General features: G+C 45.1%; 1 protein-coding gene across 2 annotated transcripts in view; it reads right to left on the reverse strand.

The window, feature by feature from the left end:
• Positions 1-26,101, reverse strand: part of FMNL1 (formin like 1) — an 88,902-nt gene that overhangs the window by 12,318 nt on the left and 50,483 nt on the right. For both annotated transcript variants that reach the window (XM_073572882.1, XM_073572883.1), the window contains exons 13-23: positions 20,966-21,067; positions 20,636-20,852; positions 19,948-20,562; positions 19,728-19,852; positions 19,422-19,624; positions 19,100-19,334; positions 18,556-18,624; positions 18,392-18,472; positions 15,664-15,793; positions 15,315-15,478; positions 14,259-14,360 (exon numbers count right to left, since the gene is read on the reverse strand). In XM_073572882.1, the coding sequence (XP_073428983.1) occupies positions 14,259-14,360; positions 15,315-15,478; positions 15,664-15,793; positions 18,392-18,472; positions 18,556-18,624; positions 19,100-19,334; positions 19,422-19,624; positions 19,728-19,852; positions 19,948-20,562; positions 20,636-20,852; positions 20,966-21,067 (2,043 nt within the window). The remainder of the gene's footprint in view (positions 1-14,258; positions 14,361-15,314; positions 15,479-15,663; positions 15,794-18,391; positions 18,473-18,555; positions 18,625-19,099; positions 19,335-19,421; positions 19,625-19,727; positions 19,853-19,947; positions 20,563-20,635; positions 20,853-20,965; positions 21,068-26,101) is intronic.

Genomic DNA, 26,101 nt, shown 5'->3' on the forward strand with positions numbered 1-26,101 from the left:
GACCATGTGATATTTCAGTTTTTCTTTTTTAATAAATTTGCAAAAATGTCTAAATTTCTTTTTTTTCAGTCAAGATGGGGTGCAGAGTGTACATTAATGAGAAAAAATGAACTTTTTTGAATTTACCAAATGGCTGCATTGAAGCAAAAACTAAACAATTTAAAGGGATCTGAATACTTTCTGTATCCATTGTATATGTGGTAGATCGGCTCACTCAACTGCTTAATGAGTTTGTCACAGGAATGCTTTTTCTTTTAAATATTCAGCTGGTTCATTAAAACGTGCATCATTAAACCAGGTCAATAGAAAAATAGCAGTGTTCAGACTTGCATAAACAAACAGCACCCTTTACAGTTTGCATAACTGTGGGGATCTGCCCGCTCAGAAAACAGGGTTCAGCTCTCTTTAGCAAGTGCACAGCTCTGTAGGTCCGCTTCATCAGAGCACACACAGAACAAACATTAAAGTCCAGAGACTTCGCCTTTACCTCCTGGATCGCACCCTAGGGTGGAGATATGGTGAACAGCTTTACTCCTTAAAAAAGCCTGGCCATGTCATGGCTGATTATCCCCTCTCAACACATAACATGCTGGAGCAAACCTCCAGGTACATATCACTGAAGCTAATAACCTCAGTGAAACAAAATGTATCTCCTCTCCTGTACATTACCAGTGACCCTCTTACATTAGACATTATATATGTATACATACACACACACACACATACACCGTGTGTGTATGTGTGTGTGTATATATATACATATATATATATATATATATATATATATACATACACATATATATACATACACACACACACACACACACACACACACACACACACACACACACATTATATATATATATAAATTTTCATTTTGTCTAATTTCTCTCTTTATAGGTATATTTTTGAGTAAAATGTAGATTGCTCTTTCATTCTATAAACTACTGGCATGTCTTCGAATTTCCAAGCAATAAACTTTGTATTTTTTTCAGAAAATGAGAAATGGTCAAAATAACAAAAAAATACAGTGCTTACAGACCTCCAAATAATGCTAAGAAAACAAGTTCATAATCATTTAGAAACAACAATACTAATGTTTTAACTCAGGAAGAGTGCAGAAATCAATATTTTGTGGAATAACCATGATTTTTAATCAAAGCTTTCATGCGTCTTGGCATGCTTTCCACCAGTTTCACACTGCTTTTGGGTGACCTTAAGCCACTCTTGGTGCAAACATTTAAGCAGTTCTTTTTTGTTTGATGGTTTGTGAGACTATCCATCTTCCTCTTGATTACATTCCAGAGGTTTTCAATGGGGTTCAGGTCTGCAGATTAGGTTGGTCATGACAGGGATTTGATGTGGTGGTCCTTCATCCACACATTGATTGACCTAGCTGTGTGGCATAGCGCATTGTCCTGCTGGAAAAACCAGTACTGCTGGAAAAACCTGCCCAATTTCAGCCTTGCTGAAGCATCCCCAGATCATCACTGATCCTCCACCAAATTTCACAGTGGGTGCAAGACACTGTGGCTTGTACGCCTCTCCTGGTCTCCGTCTAACCATTAGATGACCAGCTGTTGGGCAAAGCTGAAAAGTAGACTCATCAGAGAAGATTACCTTACTCCAGTCCTCTATGGACCAATCCTTATGGTCTTTTTCAAACTTCAGACTGGCTCTCCTTTGTTTCTCATTGATGAAAGGCTTTTTTCTAGCTTAACATGACTTGAGCCCTGCCTCTAGGAGCCTGTTACAAACTGTCCTTGTCGTACACTTTAGCCCAGCTGCCATTTGCCATTCCTTATGTAGGTCACTTAATGTCATCCTGCGTTTGCTGAGTGACATTCGAATAAGATGATGGTCATCCCGGTCAGTGGGGAGCTGTTTTTGCCCTCTGCTGGACTGTAGCTTTGTTGTCCCAAATGTTTGCTGCTTGACCTTGTTGTAATGGACTGCTGTCTTAGAAATTTTAAGGATGGAGGCAACATGACACTCACTGTATCCCTCTGCTAATAAAGCCAGAATTGAGCCCTTCTTTTCCTCACTCAGGACTTTTCTTTTCAACTCTTTTGGCATGGTTAAAAGTTAATTTTTCATTCCTATTACTTTTGGGATATTACTAGCACTTGTTTTGATATCCAGCTTGTGCTATTGCAAGAGGATTGCGAACATCACAGCAGAGAATTTTAAACTTTCCCTCGTTAAATAAGATTTGGTTCAGGTGATCACCTAATCAGAGGCACATTAAGTAGAATGAGGTGTACTCTGGTTGAAATTCAACTGACACTGGAATGGAATTGCTGTCAGACAGGTAGGGAAGCTGATTATTACAAAAGATAAGATCCCACTCCAACGAGCACTTCATCGCATTCAAACAGTCTCTCACTACTTTCAAGACCACACTCGCCACAGCTAAACAAACCTACTTCTCATCGCTCATATCCGCCCTGTCTCACAACCCTAAACAGTTATTCAACACCTTCAATTCTCTCCTCCGTCCCCCAGCACCTCCTCCCTCCCCACTCATCTCAGCTGAAGACTTTGCCTCATTTTTCAAGCAGAAGATTGATAACATCAGAGACAGTTTTGGTCAACAACCCCCAGAGCCCCTCCTCCCGACTTCCCAGCCCTCCACCTCCAAAACCAACTTCTCCACCATTACAGAAGATCGACTCTCCACTCTACTCTCAAGATCACATCTCACCACTTGTGCACTTGACCCGATCCCTTCCCACTTCATCCCAAACCTCACCACAGTCTTCATCCCAACCCTAACCCATCTCTTCAACCTATCACTAACAACTGGTGTTTTCCCCTCAAGCTTTAAACATGCCTCAATCACACCTATCCTCAAAACGCCCTCTCTTGACCCATCCTCTGTATCTAGCTATCGCCCTATATCACTTCTCCCCTATGCCTCCAAGCTACTGGAACAACACGTCTACCTTGAACTGTCCTCCCATCTCTCTTCTTGCTCCCTCTTCGACCGCTTACAATCTGGCTTCCGGTCACACCACTCCACCGAAACTGCCCTTACTAAGGTCACCAATGACCTCTTAACTGCCAAGAGCAAGCGACACTACTCTGTCCTCCTCCTCGTGGACCTGTCGGCTGCCTTTGACACAGTGGACCATTCCCTACTATTACAGACCCTCTCATCCCTTGGCATCACAGACTTGGCCTTGTCCTGGATCTCATCATACCTAACAGACCGGACATTCAGCGTCTCCCACTCACACACCACCTCCTCACCTCGCCCCCTATCTGTCGGAGTCCCACAAGGTTCAGTCCTAGGACCCCTGCTCTTCTCCTTTTACACCTTTGGCCTGGGACAGCTTATAGAATCTCATGGCTTTCAATATCATCTCTATTTTGATGACACACAGATCTACATCTCTGGACCAGATATCACCTCCCTGCTAACCAGAATCCCTCAATGTCTGTCCACTATTTGATCCTTCTTCTCTGCCGGATTTCTGAAACTTAACATGGACAAAACAGAATTCATCATTTTTCCCCCATCTCACGTGACCCCCCCAACGAACCTATCCATTACAGTAAATGGCTGCCCACTCTCCCCAGTCCCACAAGCTTGCTGCCTCGGGGTAATCCTTGATGCTGATCTCTCCTTCAAACCACATATCCAAGCCCTTTCCACTTCCTGCCGACTTCAACTCAAAAATATTTCACAAATCCGTTCATTCCTCAACCAAGAATCTGCAAAAACCCTAGTCCATGCTCTCATTATATCTCGCCTTGACTACTGCAACCTCCTGCACAGTGGCCTCCCCTCGAACACTCTCGCACCCCTCCAATCTATTCTAAACTCCGCTGCCCGACTAATACACCTGTCCCCCCGCTATTCCCCAGCTTCTCCCCTCTGTCAACCCCTTCACTGGCTTCCCATTGCCCAGAGACTCCAGTACAAAACCCTAACCATGACATACAAAGCCATCCACAACCTGTCTCCTCTGTTGTGAGTTCATTTTCCCCTTCGTCACTGAGGTCTTGTGAACTCCCTATTCTGGTAAAGGAAGGTAATGAGCCTGATTATCAGGCACCTGAGTCTAATGAGGATGACTGGCTGAGTGGAGTCACGGACTGGATATAAGGCTGCCGACGCCCTTCTGCCCTGCGGGTGATTTCTCTGTGGACTTCTAGGACACCAGTCTGATTCCTGCTCCCCTAAAGCTAAGTTTTTTGCTTTGCCAGTTGCATTTGTATTTTGTTTTTGTTTTCCTTGCTTTTCTGGATTCTGCCATTCCCTGCTGGGGTGAGCTGAATCTCCTTTTGCCTGTTGCTCTGTCTTCAAAATATTCCTGAGTACTGACATAGCTTTTTGAAGCCTAGCGTCTTCAGGGCCTTTTTCACTGTCAGTCTGTTGGCTCTTATTTTCATAGGGTTTTTCACGGATTGCAGACAGCAGCCTTCCTGTCCTTTCCTATGTAGTTAGCTTGGGCCCCGTCTTTGCTCAGTCTATCTTTCTGTCTGTGTTAGTGTTTTCATCTTGCTTCACCGTCATTATATGTTGGGGGCTGCCTATTGCTTTGGGGTCTGCTCTGGGGCAGTTTAGATTTCCCCTTTCTTTCTTTAGGCCTATTTAATTCTCCGGCTGTGATCGAGGGGTCTAGGGCATCGTAGGAACCCCCCACGGCTACTGCTAGTTGTGTTGATAAGTTCATGGGTCTGCAATCCGATAGCTGCCAACCTCTCTGGTTTTCTGGACTTGGCTAGCATTTCTGTTTTTGCCTCCTACGGTGACACAATCATAACAGAATCACCCGCCCTACCGCAGATCCTAGGGTACTCAATAGCAGGAAAGAATTGTGCCTAAAAAAAAAAAAAAAAAGTGTGTGTGTATATTCTTTCCTCTATATCTCTGAGGCCGTAGGGGGAATTTTTTTTTTCTCTCAATGGAGATAAAGCAATTGTCTTATCGTGTGGAGCAGCTCGCTGCGGAAGTGCGGGGAATTTCCGCCTACCTTGCTCATTCGCATGCTGTTGAACCAAAGATCCCTACACCTGATGTATTTTTTGGGGATCGATCTAAATTTTTGAGTTTCAAAAATAATTGTAAATTATTTTTTGCCTTGAAGCCTAACTCGTCAGGGAGCTCCGCGCAGCAGGTTAAAATTGTCATCTCTTTGCTGCGTGGCGATCCCCAGGATTGGGCGTTTTCTTTGAAACCAGATGATCCTATTCTGACTAATGTGAACGCATTCTTTCAAGCTTTGGGGTTGTTGTATGACGAACCTAATGCTATTGATCAGGCTGAAAAGACCCTGTTGGCATTGCACCAGGGTCGAGATTCTGCAGAGTTGTACTGTCAAAAGTTCCGAAAGTGGGCGGTCCTTACTACCTGGAATGATAATGCCTTGGCTGCTCTCTTTCGGAAGGGTTTGTCAGAAGCCATAAAAGATACTGTTCCCTCTGGTCTGGACGATTCTATGTCATTAGCCATTCAGGTTGGTCGGCGTTTGCGTGAACGCAGGATTGCACGAGAGGTGTTGCCACCGGTTGAACAGACGTCTGAACCTATGCAATGTGATAGAGTTTTGTCTAAGGCGCAACGTCAGGAGTTCAGAAGGCGTAATAAGCTGTGTTTTTTTGTGGCGATGCCTCGCATATTATTTCTGTTTGTCCTAAACGAGAGAAACGTTTTGCACACACGTTTTCTGTTGGTGTTCAACCTAAGTTTCTTCTGGCAATTACTCTGATCTGCTCCCTGTCCACATTTTCCGCCAAGGCTTTTGTGGATTCGGGAGCAGCGCTAAACCTAATGGACTTGGATTTTGCTAAACGTTGTGGATTTCCGATGACACCTCTGCAGACGCCTATCCCTTTGAGGGGGATTGATGCTACTCCTTTGGCTAAAAATAAACCTCAGTTTTGGACCCAGGTGGTCATGCGGGTCGCCCCAGACCATCAAGAAAATTGCAGATTTTTGGTGTTACATGGTCTGCATGATGCCGTTGTTCTGGGGTTTCCCTGGTTGCAAATTCATAATCCAGTTTTGGATTGGAAATCTATGTCTGTGGTGAGTTGGGGTTGTCAGTGTGCCTTTAGTGAGGCTCCGGTTTTTTCCACCTCTCCTCAGTCGCATGATGTTCCTGACTATTTGGCGGACTTTTATGATGTATTTAGTGAGAATGAGTCTGCATCCTTGCCTCCTCATAGGAGTTATGAATGTGCAATTGAACTAAACCCGGGGTGTAAATTTCCCAAGGGTCGGCTCTTCAATTTATCTGTACCCGAGCACGAGGCTATGCGGTCCTATATTAAGGAGGCATTGGAGAAGGGTCATATTAGACCATCCTCTTCACCCTTAGGTGCCGGGTTTTTTTTTGTGGCCAAAAAGGATGGTTCCTTAAGGCCTTGTATTGATTATCGTGCCCTCAATAAAATTACTATTAGATATCAGTATCCGTTACCCCTGATTTCGGATCTATTCTCTAGAGTTAGAGGTGCTTGCTGGTTTACCAAGCTTGACCTCAGGGGGGCGTATAATCCTATCCGCATTAAGCAAGCAGGGGGATGAATGGAAGACGGCGTTTAATACTCCGGAGGGACATTTTGAGTACCTGGTGATGCCTTTTGGGCTCACTAATGCCCCTTCTGTCTTCCAGTGCTTCATGAACGATATTTTCCGAGATTTTGTCGATAAATTTTTGATTATCTATCTGGATGATATTTTGATCTTCTCCAAGGATGGGATTCTCATGTGGAACATATTCGGACTGTGTTCCGGATCTTGAGGGAGAATTCCCTGTATGTCAAAGGATCGAAATGCCTTTTTGGAGTACAGAGGATTTCATTTTTGGGATTTATTTTGTCTCCGTCAACTATTGAAATGGACCCGGCCAAGGTATAGGCCATTTATGATTGGGTTCAGCCCACTTCTTTGAAGGCCCTCCAGAAGTTTTTGGGTTTTGCTAACTTTTATCGGAAATTTATAGCAAAATTTTCTAGTATTGCAAAGCCATTGACTGATCTGACTAAGAAGGGTGCTGATGTGTTGAATTGGTCTCCGGAGGCTGTTGCTTCCTTTCAGGAGCTGAAGTGAAGATTTACCTCCGCCCCGGTTTTGCGGCAACCTGATGTCTCACTCCCGTTCCAGGTAGAGGTGGATGCTTCTGAGATTGGTGCAGGAGCTGTTTTGTCCCAAAAGGATCCTGTAACATCTAAAATGAATCCCTGTGCTTTCTTTTCCCGAAAGTTCTCTCCATCTGAACGTAACTATGATGTGGGGAATCAGGAACTGTTGCCATGAAATGGGCATTTGAGGAGTGGAGACATTGGTTGGAGGGAGCTAAACATCAAGTTGTGGTCCTCACTGACCACAAGAATTTGATTTACCTAGAGTCGGCTAAACGCTTGAACCCTAGACAGGCTAGGTGGGCCTTGTTTTTTACACGTTTTGATTTTGTGGTCTCTTTTCTTCCTGGAACTAAGAATGTCAAGGCAGACGCCCTCTCTAGGAGTTTCTTTGCGACCCGCATTATCACCTGGGTACAAAACTGGGGTTTATTCTCCGCCAAAGGAGTAGCATCAATACCCCTCAAAGGGATAGGAGTCCGCAGGGGTATCATGGGAAAACCACAACGTTTAGCAAAGTCCAAATCCATCAGATTCAAAGCTGCTCCTGAATCTACAAAAGCCTTAGCGGAAAATGTAGATAAGGAGCAGATCAGAGTAATTGCCAAAAGGAACTTAGGTTGTACACTGCCCACAGCAAATGTATGCATAAAACATTTCTCTCATTTAGGGCAGACAGAAATAGTATGAGAGGCGTCTCCACAGAAAAAACACAGCTTATTACGCCTTCTAAACACCCGACGTTGCGCCCTAGACAAAACCCTATCACATTGCATGGGTTCAGACGTTTGTTCAAAAGGCGGCAACGCCTCTCGTGTAGTTTTACGTTTACGGAAATGCTGATCAACTTGAATGGCTAATGACATAGAATCATCAAGACCAGAGGGAACAGGAAATCCCACCATAACATCTTTTACGGTTTCTGATAAACCCTTCCGAAATAGAGCTGCTAAGGCACAGTCATTCCATGTAGTAAGGACCGCCCACTTTCGGAATTTTTGACAGTATAACTCTGAATCCTGACCCTGGTTCAATGCCAATAGGGTTTTCTCAGCTTGATCAATAGCATTAAGTTCATCATACAACAACCCCAAGGCTTGAAAAAATGCGTCCACATTAGTCAGAATAGGATTTCCAGGTGTCAGAGAAAAAGCCCAATCCTGGGGATCGTCGCGCAGCAATGAGATGACAATTTTAACCTGCTGTACAGAGCTCTCCGATGAGTTAGGCTTCAAGGCAAGAAATAGATTACAATTATTCTTAAAATTCAAAAATGTAGACCGATCCCCAGAAAACACATCAGGAGTAGGGATTTTTGGTTCAACAGCAGGTGATTGAGCGAGATAGGCGGAAATTCCCCGCACTTCAGCAACGAGCTGCTCAACACGATCAGACAATTGCTTAATCTCCATTAAAGAAAAAAAAAATCCTCCTACGGCCCCAGAGAAAAAGAGGAAAATATATATAAAAAAAAAAATTCTGACACTTTTTTTTTTTTTTTTTTTACAATTCTCTCCTGCTTTTGAGTACCCTAGAGTCTGCGGTTTAGGCTGGTGATTCTGTTATGTTTGGGTCACCGAGGAGGAAAGCAAGACCAAGCTAAGCCACAGAAAACCAGAGAGGTTGGTAACTAAGCGGATTGCAGACCCCTGATCCTATCCACACAATTAGCAGTAGCCGTGGAGCGTACCTACGATGATTCTAGACGCCTCGACACAGCCAGAGAACTAAATAAGCCTAAAGCAAGAAAGGGGAAATCTAAACTGCCCCAGAGCAGACCCCAAAGGAATAGATAGCCCCCAAACATATATTGTCGGTGAGACAAGATGAAAACACAAACACAGGTAGGAAAATAGACTGAGCAAACGATGGGGCCCACACTAACTAGACAGGACAGGAAAGGAAAGACACTGTCTGCAATCACGCAAAAAACCCTGCAAAAAATGTCCAACACGTCTGATAGAAAAATTCTGAAGTCACTCGACTTCGCCCACTATATCAGCACTCTGGCATATTCTAAAAGCAGAGCAAAAAGAGGCCAATCTAATAAGGGACGAAAACAAACTGGCACAAGCAGTAACATAAGGATGGAATTTCGGCACAGCCCCAGCCGGGGCTGGCTGATCACACAAAACTGAATAGACAAAACCAAATCAAATGTGAACAATAGCAAAAGAACACTTAGCTTGAGCATGCAGGGACTGAGCTGGAAACTAAGACCTCAGGAGGCAGGAAAAAAACACCAGCAGGGATAGAGGGAGTCGGCTGTCTTAAATCCAATCAGAAACTCCAGATGTCCAATCGTTCTCCTCATTATCAGGTGGCAGACCTCTGTTAATTAGATCAGCTCCATTACCGCCAGTAACCACCAGAGGGAGCCCGGAAAGAGAACTCGCGACCCCTCTGTCAATATAACCAGCTCCACTACCTTCACTAGTAACCAGAGGTAGGCCAGAAAGTGAATTCACAGCACGCGTGTGTACGAGGTGTACGGAGTGGAGCCACGTGTGTATGGAGCGGAGCCGTGTGTGTGTACGAGGTGTACGGAGCGGAGCCATGTGTGTATGATGTGTACGGAGCGGAGCCATGTGTGTATGAGGTGTACGGAGCGGAGCCGTGTGTGTATGAGGTTATGGAGCGGAGCCGCGTGTGTACGAGGTGTACGGAGCAGAGCCGCGTGTGTATGGAGCGGAGCCGTGTGCGTGTACGAGGTGTATGGAGCGGAGCCGTGCGTGTACGAGGTGTATGGAGTAGAGCCGTGCGTGTACGAGGTGTATGGAGCAGAGCCGTGCGTGTACGAGGTGTATGGAGCGGAGCCGTGCGTGTACGAGGTGTATGGAGCGGAGCCGTGCGTGTACGAGGTGTATGGAGCAGAGCCGTGTGTGTACAAGGTGTATGGAACAGATCCCTGTGTGTACAAAGTGTATGGAGCTGAGCCGTGTGTTTATGGAGCGGAGCCATGTGTGTACGGGGTGTACGGAGTGGAGCCACGTGTGTGAGAGGTGTATGTAGCAAAGCCGCATGTGTACAAGGTTTACGGAGTGGAGCCATTTGTGTACAGGGTGTACAGAGCGTGGCCGCATGTGTACAAGATTTACGGAGTGGAGCCATGTGTGTAGTGAGTGGAGCCGTGTGTATGCGAGGTGTACAGAGCGGAGCCGTGTGTGTACGAGGCACACAAAGCGGAACCGTGTGTGTATGAGGTGTGCGGAGCCATACGTGTACAAGGAGCATATGTGGCGCCCCTGAGGCTCAGTCGCCACAGAGGTACTGCACCTCCTCCTGAGGTGTGGTATCCCACCATCCAGGTAAGGTGGAGACTCCCAACCACACTCCAACACCTGCACCCCACACCACAAAGTAGTGTAGCAAAGCACCTTCGGCGGCTCCCTGCTTGGAGTGTAGCATTGGAGTGTAGCAAAGCACCCATTGGTGGCTCCCTGCTTGGAACACGAAACGTGCTGGGAGGTGGGTGGAGTGAGATGACATTGCAAGGAGCGGGAAGAGTTTAGGATTAGAAGTCAGTTGGTTAGAGAGAAGAAGATCCCTGGAGAGAGGGATAGATGGATGGAAGTGCTGCAGCAGATCCCAGTGACCTGGGTCTGTTGGCACGGGAAAGGAAGAGAGAGAGCAACATAGACTGAAAGCCTGATTCTCCATAAAAAGAAAGACTAGTACGGAACGTGAGGAGTAAAATGGAACAGAGGACGTGGGTTAGAAGAGAACCCTTCCTTGAAGTTCCAAGCGCAAGGCCGGGGCCCGGTCCCCGAGGTTGTATGGATACTAATGGTCCTGCAGCAGACACCGGAGGAATAGAAGTAGTGACCACTTTATTCCCACACAAGACTTGGGGGCACAACAGCAACTGGATAGTGAGCCGGGACTTAGTAGCAAGAACTCCCCGAAGCAGGCTACAGCTGTCTGTCATACAAGTAGAGTTCATAAGAACATCGGACAGGAGGAACTCCAGTGTAACTCTGTACTAGGAGTACTTCACTCAAAGGCGCTATAAGAGGAGACGTTCAGAAAAGGCACATATGTTGGTGGAGTGTTGGAAAGGAGTATTTCATCTGGCCTGGAGGTTGACTGAGTCCCTGACCCGGAGGACACGGCACGGAGGCAGGCACCTGTTTGTACAACAGACTGCGTAAAGCTTTGGAATTACCTGCCCTGGTGTCCTCCACTTATTCCTGCGCCAACCTGTCCAGCACTGCTACATCCCTTGAGCCTGACACTACACGATCTACGTGTCACTTCACCTACTCTGCCCTGGGACTACAGCCCTGCCTGTGGAGGGCTATAACATCACTGCTGCACCACACCATCTGTCCCAGAGGATCTGTCTGCAGCGTTGACTTACAGCTTCATTGCCGAACACCACAGGTGGCGTCACGACTTACACCTTGACACTGAACATTTACAATGGGCACCCAGGGCCACGGGCCGGGTTCCAGCTACCTTGACATCTCCCATTGAGGACCATCGGGCCCGGTACCAAGTACCCCACTGCCCTGGGTGTGAGGGAGACTCATTTTCATACCTCCCAACCATCCCGGATCCAGCGGGACAATCCCGATTTTGAGAGAGAGTCTGTCCTGGCCAGGAGCTTACCTTTCCTGCAGACACAGGAGTACACAGCGAAGCCCCAAGGAGCACTTTAAAATTTGCACGTGATGTTTCACCGGAAGTGACGTGCTAGAAGCTGACCGGAAATGAGGTAATTTCGGGAGGAGGTTGTGACGGAACCATGGAGGCACTTCAGGGAATGCTTCAGATCCATCACCGTTTCCTCCTCCGACAGCGCGGACAGCGGGATCGCCTTGGAATCAGGGATGCTGGCCATGTGAGCGGATCATGATATGTCCTGCATCAGGAGGCTCAGGTGGGCATTACAATGGGAGCCAGGCTGCTAGAGTATTTTTATAGAATCTTTCTTTCTCTCTTTGTTTCTTTCTCTCTGTTCTTTCTTTCTCTCGCTCTCTAATCTTTCTTTTTTTTCTCTCTTCTTTCTTTCCTCTTTCTCTCTCGTCTTTCTTTCTCTCTCTGTTCTTTCTTTCCCCTCTTTCTTTCTCTAATCTTTCGCTCTGTTCTTTCTTTCCCATCTTTCTTTCTCTCGCTGTTCTTTCTTTCCCCTCTTTCTTTCTTTCTTTCTATCTCTGTTCTCTCTGTTCTTTATTTCTTCCCATCTTTCTTTCTCTCTCCCTCTCTGTTCTTTGTTTCCCCTCTTTGTTTTTTTCTTCTCTCTCTCTCTGTTCTTTTTTTCTGTCCACTCTTTCTTTCTCTCTCTGTTCCTTCTTTCTCCTTCTTTTCTTTCTCTCTGTTCTTTCTTTCTCTCTCTCTCCTTTCTTTCTTTCTATTTCTTTCTCTCTCTAATCTATCTTTCTTTCTCTCTCTTTCTGTTCTTTGTTTCCCCTCTTTCTTTCGCTCTATTCTCTTTCATTCCCCTTTTTCTTTCTCTCTGTTCTCTTTCATTCCCCTCTTTCTTTTCTTTCGCTCTGTTCTTTCTTTCCCCCCTTTCTTTCTCTATGTTCTTTCTTTTGCTCTGTTTTTTGCTTCTCTCTCTAATCTTTCTTTCTCTCTCTGTTCTTTCTTTCTCCTCTTTCTTTCTCTCTGTTCTTTCTTTCCCCTCTTTCTTTCTCTGTTCTTTCTTTCCCCTCTCTTTCTTTCTCTGTTCTTTATTTCTTTCCCCTCTTTTTCTCTCTCTATCTCTGTTCTCTCTCTCTCTAATCTTTCTCTCTCTCTGTTCTTTCTTTCCCCTCTTTCTATATTTGTTCTCTGTTCTTTCCCCTTTCCCTCTCTGTTCTTTCTTTCCCCTCTTTCTTTTTTTCTCTCTCTGTTCTCTCTTTTCCCCCCCGCTTTCTTTCTCTCTCTGTTCTTTCTTTCTCCCCCTTTCTCTCTCTGTTCTTTCTTTCTCTCCCCTTTCTCGCTCTGTTCTTTCTTTCTCTTCTCTCCTTTCTTTCTCTTTTTCTCTCTGTTCTTTCTTTCCCCTCTCTCTTTCTCTGGGTATGGTTGAGGCATGGACATGGGTGTGACTAGTTCTGAAATGGGTGTGGTCGGGGTGTGGCCTAATATTTGTCCCTCTTTCCCTTCTTCAAAAGTTGGGAGGTATGACTGATGTTCCTGCAGCAGAAACTGGAGGAAGTCGTCACCACTTTATTCCCATCTAAGACTTGGGGGCACAACATCAACGTGGGTGAGCCGGGACATGATAGCAAGGAGTCCCCGAAGCAGGCTACAGCTGTCTGCCGTACAAGTAGAGTTCTAAGTAACATCAAGAAGGAGGAACTTGAGGTTAATACGCAACTGCAAGTACTTCAGATTAGATGCTAGTCTGGAGACGTTCAGAGAAGGCATATGTTGGAGGAGTGCTGGAAAGGTGTACTTTACCTTGCCTGGGAGTTGGCTAAGCCCCTGACCTGGAGGACATGGCACTGAAGCGGGCACCTGTGCGCACCAGATTGTGAGTAAAGCCTTTGGAGCTACATGCCCTTGTGTCCTCCACTTATTCTTGCGCCTTGCACCTGTCTCTGCTACATCTACGTCTTTACACCATCTCCCCATTTACCACCTTCATCTACTCTGCCCTGGGACTACAGCTCCACCTGTGGGGAGCTTCAACATCATTGCTGCACCACAACATCTGTCCCAGAGAAGCAACCCTGCAGCACTGGTCAAACTGACCAGAGACCACAGGTGGCGTCACAAATCATCCACTTATAAACTTTAATCAGCCATGCTTAACTCCCCCTTTTTACATGGACGCCCAGGGCCACGGACAGGGTCACCGCTACTGTGACACTTCCCTCTGAGATACCGGCCCGGCACCAAGTACCCCCACGGCCCTGGCGGGCGATCCACAGACAATGGCTGGGAACTTATGTTCCCAGGGATGCTAGATTTCTCCCACCATGTCAGTGTCTGCTGAGGCATTGTCAAGTGGGAAAACTTGCTCATAGCAACCAGTCACAGCTCAGCTTCTTTTAACCAGGTCTGGTGAAATGAGAGATGCTTAGTGATTGGTTGCAAGGAAAACTGTTGTTCATAGCAACCATTCATAGCTCAGCTTCTTTTGAATAGCTCTGTTGAAATGAAAGATGCTTCGTGATTGGTTGGTGATACACACACACACACACACATTTAGATTTTTATATAGAGATTCTTGCCTTATATGCTTTTTGAAAGCGTAGAAAGATGGGGAAGAAAGCCGATGGGCCAGTGGTCTTGCTGTTCTCACCAAAATATGCAACAACCGCTTCATAGGCTTCCTGAAAGCGAAAAAATAGCAAATATTTATTAAATGTATGACATTGTTTCTTACACTAGTTCATAAAACCCTGCCCCTAACAGTGGCCATGTGCATTAGAATCAGCTAAACCTGACAGTTTTATTTGTGTATGGGGTTTACTGACTTGATCCTCAGAGGCAGTTGTCCAGATGTGGGGGAAGAAGGCTGGAACAAAGAAGAGTTGGTCATGTTGGACTTTAATATGCCAAATCCATTTGTTCTTATGGGAGATACATTTTTGTCAAAGTTTACCCCCCTATTCCTGTGAAGAACTGTTGTAACTATTTGGGGAAACTTCAGAAATGGCTGTTGTCAGACAGCTATCTAAGGTGTATGACCTCCTGTTAAGTAGTTTGCCATGTAGAAGAGCAGGTCCAGAGATTGAAGCTGTGAAAGTACACACATATTACAGTTTAAGAAACAACTCTACGAAAGGACTATAAGCACCATGCCTTTACGTGCTCCTGTGTCTTCTTTGCCGTTATTTGATTCTGGCTCTTAGGAGGCACTAAAACCATCACTGAATTATCAATGCTTCCTATTCCGATAGTCAAAGATAATCTGTAGCATATATAGAATAGAGGACCACATTACACCATGTTAGGGTCCCATTTTGATCTCTGCTGAGTTTTGCCACCCAGGAGAGAGAGGTCTGGTATTTGTTTCCTAATTCTCATCTCATTGATGACTCATGAGACAATTCTTCACCAACCTCCTTGCGGTCCCACTCCCCTGTGTCCAAGGACCCCATACAGTAGCATCTGCATAGCACCCCTCTATAGTATATACACCCTAGAAGGCAATTGTCTATTGTTTAAGTTGGATCTATGGTTTAGTGGATGTATAGGACCAAGTCCACCAACAAGTGTGCACCGACCATCACAGGAGTGTTGTACATTGCTTTGTACTTCCTACGTGTGTAGCCTGTAGTTACCTGTGCCGTCTTGGAATCAGCTCCAAGTCTTGACATAACATCCATGCTGGATTTCAGAAACTCCTTGAGGGTGACACTGTCATCTTGCTTTGTAAATTCTTTCTGGGCCTGTTCCATCCCTGTCTGGAGTGATCGGACATTGGACAACACAGCATCCAGAGACACTAAGGAGAGAACGCACATAAAGTCTGCTGGACTTCTTCTGGGCTGAAGTGGGCATCAGAGATCAAGTAGGTAGGAAAAAGTTTCACAGAACTTTATACTGATGGAAGATTGCCTGATAAGCTCTGAGTGTTATTCAAGGATTTGTTTCACGTACAAAAACTTTTATAGGAAATGCCAAATATACCTGTGGCAGCCTTTTCCAAAAAGTGCAATTCTGACTGGAAATCGGCCAGATGTGAATACTTCTCTTTGATTGTTCGCACCAGGTAATGCAGCAATGTCTGCTTTCTGTCTGTGGATTTGGTATCCAGAAGCTAGAAGGGGAAAAAACAAAATTTTAGACATAACTACAATACAGTGCATAAAATAAGCATGTGATACACTACCGATTTTGCAAGTTTTCCCACCTAAAAAGAATGGAGACGTCTGTAGTTTTCATCATAAGAAACAAATCAACTCAGAGACAATCTTAAAAAAATCCATAAAATCACATTGTATGATTTTCATATAATTAATTTGCATTTTATTGCATGAAATAAGTATTTGATACAGTAGAAAAACAGAACTTATTTGGTACAGAAACCTCTGTTTGCAATTACAGAGATCAGATGTTTCCTGTAGATTTTGACTAACTTTGCACGCACTCCAGCAGGAGTTTAAGCTCCATCTCTGGATCATGCAGATAGTCATTGGAAAACTTCAAACGGGCCTAGATGTGAGCAGGGAGACCTTGTGTGCCCTGCAGGATTTTAATCCATGACGGCGTAGTGCGTTATTAACGGTAAGGTTTGAGACTGTGGTCCCAACACTCTTCAAGTCATTGACCAGGTCCTCCCGTGTAGTTCTGGGCTGGATTCTTGACCTTTCTCAAAATAATCCTTACCCCACAAAGGAAGATCTTTGCATAGAGCGCCAGACTGAGGAAGAATGACAGTCATCTTGTGTTTCTTCCATTTCTAATAATTGAGCCAACAGTTGTTGCCTTCTCACCAAGCTGCTTGCTTTTTGTCCTATTACCCGTCCCAGCTTTGTGCATGTCTACAATTTTGTCCCTGGAGTCCTTAGACAGCTTTTTGGACTTGTCCATGGTGGAGAGGTTGGAGTGTGATTGATTGTGTGTGGACAGGTGTCTTTTATACAGCTAACAATTTCAAACAAGTACAATTGATACAAGTAATCAGAGCAGAGTAGGAGGACTTCTTAAAGATAAACTAACAGGTCTGTGAGAGCCAGAATTCTTGCTGGTTGGCAGATGATCAAAAACTTCTCATGCAATAAAATGCAATTTACCATATTTTTTGGACTATAAGACGCACTTTTTTCCTCCCAAAATTTGGAGGAAAATGGGGGGGGAGTGTGGCTGCGTCTTATAGTTCGGATGTACCTGCTGTGGCTGTGGATGGGGCGGTAAGGGAGCAGCAGTGGCAGAGCAGACTGTCACAGGAGTCAGGAGCCGGCTGCTGCAGCAAACACCTGTGCCCGCTGCTAAAGAGAAATGAATATTCACTGTTCCCCACACCCATAGTCCCTCCCACCTTTATACACTGAAGCCGACGCCGAGAGGTGGAAGGGACTATGGCTGTGGGGAGCATTGAATATTCATTGATCTTTAACACACAGGAGCCGCAGCCACAGACTTCCTGCAGCGGCTGGGCGATCACGTGTGCCCGTTATTAAAGTGAATTCGTATTCACTGCACCCCACACCCTTAAGAGAGGAGAGCAGTGAATATTCATTTTCTTTAGTAGCAGGCACACGTGATCGCCCAGCCGCTGCAGGAAGCCGGTAGCTGCGTCAAACATTGTGCCTGCTATTAAAGATGATGAATATTCACTGCTCCACACACTCATAGTCCCAGGCGTGTGGAGCAGTGAGTATTCAGGCACTGTCATGTGCTGCTTCCAAGCATAAATCAGCTGCTGGCATCAGAACAAGACACTGCGAGGGAGCGTAGGTAAGTAGCATGTTTGTTTTTTTTTGTTTTACGGATGGGAGCCATGCATGCCAGAATGGTGATGGGACTCATGCATACCAGGATAGGGATGAGGGGGCCATGCATACCAGGATAGGGATGAGGGGGCCATGCATAACAGGATGGGGATGAGGGGACCACGCATACCAAGATGGGTATGAGGGGACCAAACATACCAGGATGGGATGAGGAGACCACATATACCAGGATGGGGATGAAGGAGCCATTAATACCTCAATTGTGGACATATATACCAGGATGAGAGATATTAGTACAAAATTGACCACATTTTTTGCTTAAATTTTTTTCTATTTTCCTCCTCTAAAACCTAGGTGCGTCTTATGGTTCTATGGTTCGGAGAATCTTATGGTCCTGTGCATCTTATAGTCCGAGAAATACGGTAATTATTTAAAAATCTGTTCTTTGTAGGTGAGAAAACTTACACTGCCGATTTTTGCAACAAATACTTATTTTCCCCACTGTATACTGTATGTATTAGATTACATATATGTATATATATTCTGTCTGCAATATCAGACCAGACCTTGCAAATTGGATCCATTCCTACTACATATACAAGAAGGGTTATTATATTGCTATTGGTTCATGAAGATGAATTCTACCCAATATTATGTATTTCACGTGGTGCTGCTATCGTTTAAGTCATGTAATGCCTCACAAGTTATACTCTGCACTATAGGGGAGAGCACAGCACCTATGGTGCTGTAGTCACTTAAGGGCCCATCCATGATGTAATTCTACCACGTAAATATACTCTGTGGGAATGTGTGTTCTAATCTGTGTATTTTTAAAGAAAAGAAAATGTCCGATTCCTTAAATTTTGTAGAGAGACACAGAGTAGAGTATGGGCCCAGAACATATAGATCACAGGAGCATGCCAAGATTATCCACTAGTGAACGTCCAAGCACAAGAACTCACCACATCCAAAGACTGGAGCCGGAATCCATATGCTGCTCCTCTTTTGCTGCTGTTCATGAAATTGCCAAATGCCAGAACCAACTGCCAAAAAAGTTAAGCAACCCAGTTGTTAAAAAAGACTGGCAAATGTAGAGGGCACATATTGTATAATTGGCAATTATTACCTCCAGGATCCCTTTTAGCTTTTCTGAAGACTTGACTGAAATGGATGCCGCTATGAGGGCATTAAGTTGCTAGAGAAAAGAACAAGTGGAACGTCACTAGTCTAATTTAAATTTTATCTATTTGTTTAAGTTATTTATTTCATTGATTTTTTTTTTCATCTCTAAAAGTTTAAGAGATTCCAGATGATCTCTGGGAGCATTCTATAGAACCTGATAGCAGTCACACAGAGTTTAGAGGACAGGAGGCTCAAGACACCAGTTCTCCTGTTGGATTTCAGGCACTTTCCCTTGGAACCTCTGTTTTCTCACTCTTTTGGAAAACCTTATGGACATGCCATGTATCAGATGTAGATACAGTATCCCTTGCATACTTGACTTCTCACTTTCAATCTGCTTTCATTTTACCAAGTCTTGAATTTCCAACACACCATCCCTTGCCTTTCTCTAATTTAAGTAAACTATAACATACTGTATAGATATATCCAATGTCAATCAGCCAATACTATCCTCCAAATAGTCTTTTACATAGCGCCAATGCACTAACCGGTGTGAGGTGTGCAGCGGTGTCTGGAAAGCTGGAGATGAAGATCATGGTGTTCACCCTCTCAGAGAGCCTAGGTATGGAACAAAGATGAACCATGAATCTGTCTTCTGCCCCCAACTGGTCAAGAGGCTTTTCATCCTTCAGATAACGAGAAATTTGCTGTCTTTCCCAGTCTGTTGGTAGGAATCTGGAAAGGAGCTCCAGAAAGTCCACGTTGAGGCCTTCCATATCATACCTAGAGTCAGAGAGTTATTAGTAACAAGATAGGGAAACCTTTAACCTGCACATGATGTTGCATCCTTATTTCTTTTTTACCACTTACGACTGAATGGCAGCAGTGATGGCTTCGGGTGTCAAACCTCCTTTTTTGAGAGTAATTGCAAGGTTCTTGGCTCGATTTGGGTCAATGAGAGACACTTTACTTGGCTTGTTCTGTGCAGAACCCATTTTCTTTGAGAACTTACATGGGCCTGTACCCTGGGCTTTGGTCTTAAATTGGTTCTCAAAGTCACTCATATCAAGTTCCTGATAATGAGGGAAAAATATAACACCAATTAAAGAGTAAAGTAACTACAATGATCTTATTATCCATCTGTATATCAAAGTGAAGTATTAGGATTTTCAGTACCTGCAGCACCTTGTCATCATTTAGTTGTGTGAATACTGTCCCATTGATCTGTGTGGGTTTTAGAGCCACCCAGTTGAGAACAGGCATTCTGTATTTTGGCTGGATTGTTTTCTTTATGCTAACACCTAAGAATAGGATATCGGAACATAAAAAAATTGTATAAATCAAATCAAGTTGCAACAAATTTGGCAACTTCACCTTCAAAATTTACTAATCTTACCATTAGACATAGATGGAGCAGGCATGCCAGGTGGTGGTGGAGCAAGAGGTCCACCAGGGGGCGGTGGTGGAGCAGAAGGGCCTCCAGGTGGTGGTGGTGGTGCAGGCGGGCCTCCAGGTGGTAGTGGTGGAGCAGGTGGACCACCAAATTGGGGTGGTGGAGCACCAGGTGGTGGTGGAACAGGTGGACCACCACATGGGGGTGGTGGAGCAGGTGGGGCACCAGGTGGTGGTGGTGGAGCAGGAGGTCTGCATAATGGTGGGGATAATGGTGGTAGCAGTGGAGGTGGTGGTGGGGAAGTACCATCCATAGCATCAGAAGGTGTTGAGGGAATTCCAGATTTACCACTAGATACAACCTGTGATTCCATTAATACTGGTGCATGGCAGATAGCATCTTCATCCTCACTCTTGGATCCAAAAAGTGGAGGAGCAGCAGGTATTGTGGTAGACCATGATACTGTATGTGATTTGGAAACAGAGCTTTCATTGTACTCCGGCTCCCGAAGTAGAGGAGCAGGTGGAGCAGTCGGGATGTCAGACTCCAGTGCTGTCAATAATGGTAATGTGGACACATGGGTGTCAAGTGATCCTTCTGGCTTATGAGAACTGATATCTGGAACAGGACACAGAATGTAACTTCATATTTTCTATTAATGTGGACAATTAATGTGTATTATGTGACTTACCTGGTTCCGATACTATAGTCAACCTGATGGTTGATGGTGAAGCTGGGCATACACTGGTGGTAACAGGAGACCCTGTGTTGTAACCGATAGATGATGGTTCCTCTGTGCAGGTGTCTCCTGCAGGTTCTACCCAGAGGACTCCTTCTCCTTGGTCAATTGACTGCAAAGTTGTAACGGTCTGATGACTAAGGAGGGAGGATTGTGATTGACGTGTCTCCTGGAGAATAATAGAGGAATGCTCTAATGGTAAAGGACTCGTGTTTATGATGAATCAGGACGTCGGGTGATGTTGTCATATGGTCATCATACTCTAATATAAATTGCACTTACTTTTGCTTTATTCAGCTCTTTTCGAGTTTGGTCAAGTTGTTTCTCCAGCTCCGCCACCCTTCTCATATACTCATTCTCTGTTTGCTGTAACTTTATCGTCAGCTAATGGGAGAGGGCCAGAGATTTATAACCACATTACAGACCTCATATTATTGTTGGAGTCATCCCCTCACAATCCCCCCCCCCCAAAAAAAAAAAAAGAAAACACAAAAAAAAAACCTGTAGGTAGTATAGTATAATGAAAACTGGAATATTTATATGTGTATAGTACATAGCTGTTATTTCTATATAACCGAGTAAATTTATAACAGACTCTTTCAGACTTCTTATTCTGAACAGTTCTGGCAGCTGTTTCCCCAAGTAGGAATTGCAATTAATATTCACTCCGTGTAAAACCCCTTTATCCCGAGTACTGCATGAATACAGATTGCAACCCTCAGTGGAGAAGGCAGATTTCAGAACATTTAACTTTTTGCACTGCAGCAGACAATCACAAGTTACCACCATTTTTATAGTGAATTCGCACAATAGAATGGATGCATTTAGCTGAATGAGTTTGAGAAACCATGCCACAAAAATATTTGCAACTGTGAACCCATTCTAGCTAAAGATTTCTACAATACTCTACCATGTGTAAATATAACCCTGTACTCCAGAGCTGAATTTTCAATTCTGCAAACTACAGTTCTCCAAAAAGTTGGTGAACCTTGGTGCTTCCAAAGGGTCTCATGTTTGTGATGTTCTATCATTAGATGGAGAAATGGCAACTCATGGGCATATCTGTAGAGAAATATTTTTCATCGGTGCTTGAACCATGCCTCATGCAATCAATGTTCTTCCGGGGCATCCTTAAAGAAGACCTATTACTTGCTCAAAACAATTGCATTTAATACTTAAAATTCCTCGGGCAGCTCTGAAGAGACTGATGATCGTTTCCGTTTTGTGCGGTGTCCCTTCATTACAGAGATATTTTCATTTGTCGCTTTTGGAGCTCAAAAAGCGAAATTTCTGCTTGTAGTACAACTAGAAGTTTCTTCAGAGTCTTCTCTGGTAGATTATGTTTCCACCAGTAGCTACCGGTGGGTAACAGAGTGTGCGGTAGTCTGGGACCTGCGCTCAGAGGGCCCCACCCAGAGCTACGCTACACTTTAATATATTGGCATGCACAGTCATCGCACGTCAGGACGTTGACACTCTAAGTGCGCTGGCGCCTTGGCCATTGCATCATCCTGCTGTTTCTGAGAGCAGTATTGTTTGGACATCAATGCGCTGGTCTGCCCAGTGGACTCTCCAGGATTCTGGATTAGATGATTTTTTTAAATTTTAAAATGTTTTGTGTAACTATGGTTGCATTATACAACCATAGTTACACATGGTGGGGAGTGGGACTCTCATACATTTTAGGGGCAACTGTGGGGCTTTCAAAGTGTGGTGGCCATTATACAGTGTGGGAGCCATCATATATTGTAGGGACTATTGTGGGGGACCCTCATACAGTATGAGTGCTAATGTGAGGTCCAATATACAACTTGGGGACTAATGGGGACATTGTATAGTGTGGAGACTATTGTGGGGGCCCTCATACAGTATTGGAGCTAATATTGGGGCCTTTAAAGTGGAGATTAATGTAGGGGCCATCATAAAGTGTAAGGTCTACTGTGAGGGCCATCAAAGTGTGTGGACTACAGAAAGAGACATTGTTCAGTGTGAGGACTACTTTGATGAGCGTTAAAATCTGTTTTGGGGGAGCAGTGAGGACATCATACTATGTGTAGAAGAGCCATACATGAGGGAACTCAGGCGACATTATTAAAGAGATTTTGCATTACTAATTTCACCCCTTTTTATTAGTCCTAATTCTTCCTAACTGCCTTATTTTTAATACACTTAGTACCTGTTATGCTTCTGCAAGCTCAGCTCTCTGTGGGTCATATAGCCTTCTGTTGTCATTCTGTCTCTGCTGCTTTCGATATGGGGAATGGGATAGGATGAATGAAACGGGGAACGTCACTGGTGGAGGCGGTGATACGTATAGGTGAGTGGCAGCAGTCAAGCATGTATGCTCAGATCTGACTTCACTCTCCTTTCTGCTTGGATGCTGCTTTGAAGTGTCATCCGTTCAGCTGACAAGCCCTATGATTGCTTATCATTAGAAAGTACATCAAAAGGCTTGTCAGTATAATAAATGTGCAGGTGCTGGTATGTCACCACGGAACCGAGACAGATCAAAAGTTACAGGGTTTTATTTACAGGGATATGATACTCCTTGCAGGGAGAAAGCAGTGGGGGTTAAACTGGTTTTAAAGTAGTATATCAAACAGTCAAAAAGAATAACAGTTAGAAACAGGTGTTCTTGGAACTTATCAATCTGCTGAGTACTTGCTTGTAGGGTCGTCTTCTCCCGCGTCGGCGCCGTCAGCAGCGGCACTTGTCGTCTCTGTAGTCGCTGTAGGCTCTGCAGTCTCTAAGGACCCACAACAACGGTCTCGGGGGTTAATGAAGAAAGGCAGGGGGAACACAAGGCATTCCAGGTGTCCCCTGCTCTGAGTCTATACTCCAAAACTAAACAGTCTCTCTGCATGAATCAAGGGCTCTGTGTCTCTATAAGTCTCTCAACAGGAGTCAGGGGCTCTGCACCAACACCGCAGGTACCGGGGGTACGCACGGGGGTCACTGTCTCTGCAAGGGGGTCACAGCGCACCTCTCCAGTCACTGCAGGCTCTGGTCTCACGTACTCACAAGATGCAGTCTCTCTGCACAGTCCCCCTGGATTTGTACTCTGAATGGGAGTCCTCTCTTCTCTCCTGCGTGCAGCTGCAACCTGCCCTGTCCCCTGCACACACTGCTCTGAGCTTCGCTGCTCTCAGGCTGCCCTCCATCCTGTTCCTCTCTCCTCCCAGCAGTCACATGACCCAGCACATCCAGGGCAGAAAGTCTTCCCCCTAGCAAGCCTGCTGTCTGGCCAAGTGGTTCCAGATCAGGAGCGGGAGAAGGTAACCCCCCTCTGAGTCTTCTTGTGCTTCACTCCCTTACATCAGCTGAAGGGACGGCACCTGTATGCGTGGTCATGTGTGGTGCCAACTGCGTCTGCTGATGCTTTGAAGTGCCGTCTCCAAGTAGAGAGGAGAGTGAAGTCTGATCTGAGCATGCGTGCTCGACTGCTGTCACTCAACTGGATGTAGCCCCACCCACACCAGTGACGTGCCCTGGTCTGTTCCGCCAATTTTCGGAAATCGCAGAGCCAGAATTAAAACAGAAGGCTATATGACCCAGATAGATGAGCTTAAAGGAGCAGGGCAAGTAATAAAAGTGTATTAGAAAAACCTTGCGTGTTATAACGTACACCCACAGTGCAAGGGAAATTTCACACCATTTACTTGTGGGGTGGGAACACAGCAGCCCCTCGCCCATGACTACCACCCTGTGCACCTTACAGTGGCATACAGCAATCATATAGTGTGCTGCACCCAAAGTTACCCTTTAACCCAGGGCTGTGGAGTCGGAGTCGGAGCTCATTTTGGTGGAGTCGGTATAAAATGGTCCGACTCCTAAAATATATAATAAATTGGGTACAGTAGTTCAATGCAGAATATGCTGAATATTTTTTCATAGGAATTTGGGAAAGTTATGAAATGTCCTATAAATGGCTGTTCTATACCTGATCTAAGGCTACATTCACACCCAGCGTTTTTCCTGCGTTTTTTGAGGATACGTTTTTCAGTTGCAAAAGCAGATCATCTTTTTAAAAAACCGCATCACCTGAAAGGTTTTTGAGCTTATAATGTTTTCAATAGCAAAAGCAGATTAGAAATCTGCTCTATCTATCCATTTATCCATATCTGTCTATCCATATCATATCTGTACCAAAAAGAATGAAACCCGGGTAGCACACAGACTTAGGCCGGGGTCACACTAGAGAAGAATACGGATGAGTGAGAGGCGTTAAAAGCTCGCATTACACACGGACCAATGATTCTCTATGGGGTCCCTCGCACCAGCCGTATATTTCTCAGGCGTATTCTACGGTCCGTGCCAATCGCAGCATGCTGCGATTGTCAGCGTACTACGCCCGTAGTACACCAATGCAAGTCTATGGGTGCGCAAAAAATTTGCATTACACACGGACCACATGTGTGACTTGCGAGAAATACGCACCCAGTGTCCTTTAGAAAAGCTGGCAATTCAGTGCGCTATACAGTAAACTCACACTGACAGGTTTAATAAAGAAACGAAAGAATAGATATAGACACATAGAATACACACACACACACACACATATACACTCACTGGCCACTTTATTAGGTACACCATGCTAGTAACGGGTTGGACCCCCTTTTGCCTTCAGAACTGCCTCAATTCTTCGTGGCAGAGATTCAACAAGGTGCTGGAAGCATTCCTCAGAGATTTTGGACCATATTGACATGATGGCATCACACAGTTGGCGCAGATTTGTCGGCTGCACATCCCTGATGCGAATCTCCCGTTCCACCACATCCCAAAGATGCTCTATTGGATTGAGATCTGGTGACTGAGGAGGCCATTTGAGTACAGTGAACTCATTGTCATGTTCAAGAAACCAATCTGAGATGATTCGAGCTTTATGACATGGCGCATTATCCTGCTGAAAGTAGCCATCAGATGTTGGGTACATTGTGGTCATAAAGGGATGGACATGGTCAGCAACAATACTCAGGTAGGCTGTGGCGTTGCAACGATGCTCAATTGGTACCAAGGGGCCCAAAGAGTGCCAAGAAAAAATTCCCCACACCATGACACCACCACCACCAGCCTGAACCGTTGATACAAGGCAGGATGGATCCATGCTTTCATGTTGTTTACGCCAAATTCTGACCCTACCATCCGAATGTCGCAGCAGAAATCGAGACTCATCAGACCAGGCAACGTTTTTCCAATCTTCTACTGTCCAATTTCGATGAGCTTGTGCAAATTGTAGCCTCAGTTTCCTGTTCTTAGCTGAGAGGAGTGGTACCCAGTGTGGTCTTCTGCTGCTGTAGCCCATCTGCCTCAAAGTTCGACGCACTGTGCGTTCAGAGATGCTCTTCTGCCTACCTTGGTTGTAACGGGTGGCAATTTGAGTCACTGTTGCCTTTCTATCAGCTCGAACCAGTCTGCCCA

The sequence above is a fragment of the Dendrobates tinctorius genome, unplaced genomic scaffold (genome assembly GCF_039654945.1).
Source record: "Dendrobates tinctorius isolate UK_male_01 unplaced genomic scaffold, ASM3965494v1 ptg000032l, whole genome shotgun sequence".
In the NCBI taxonomy this organism is placed as follows: domain Eukaryota; kingdom Metazoa; phylum Chordata; class Amphibia; order Anura; family Dendrobatidae; genus Dendrobates; species Dendrobates tinctorius.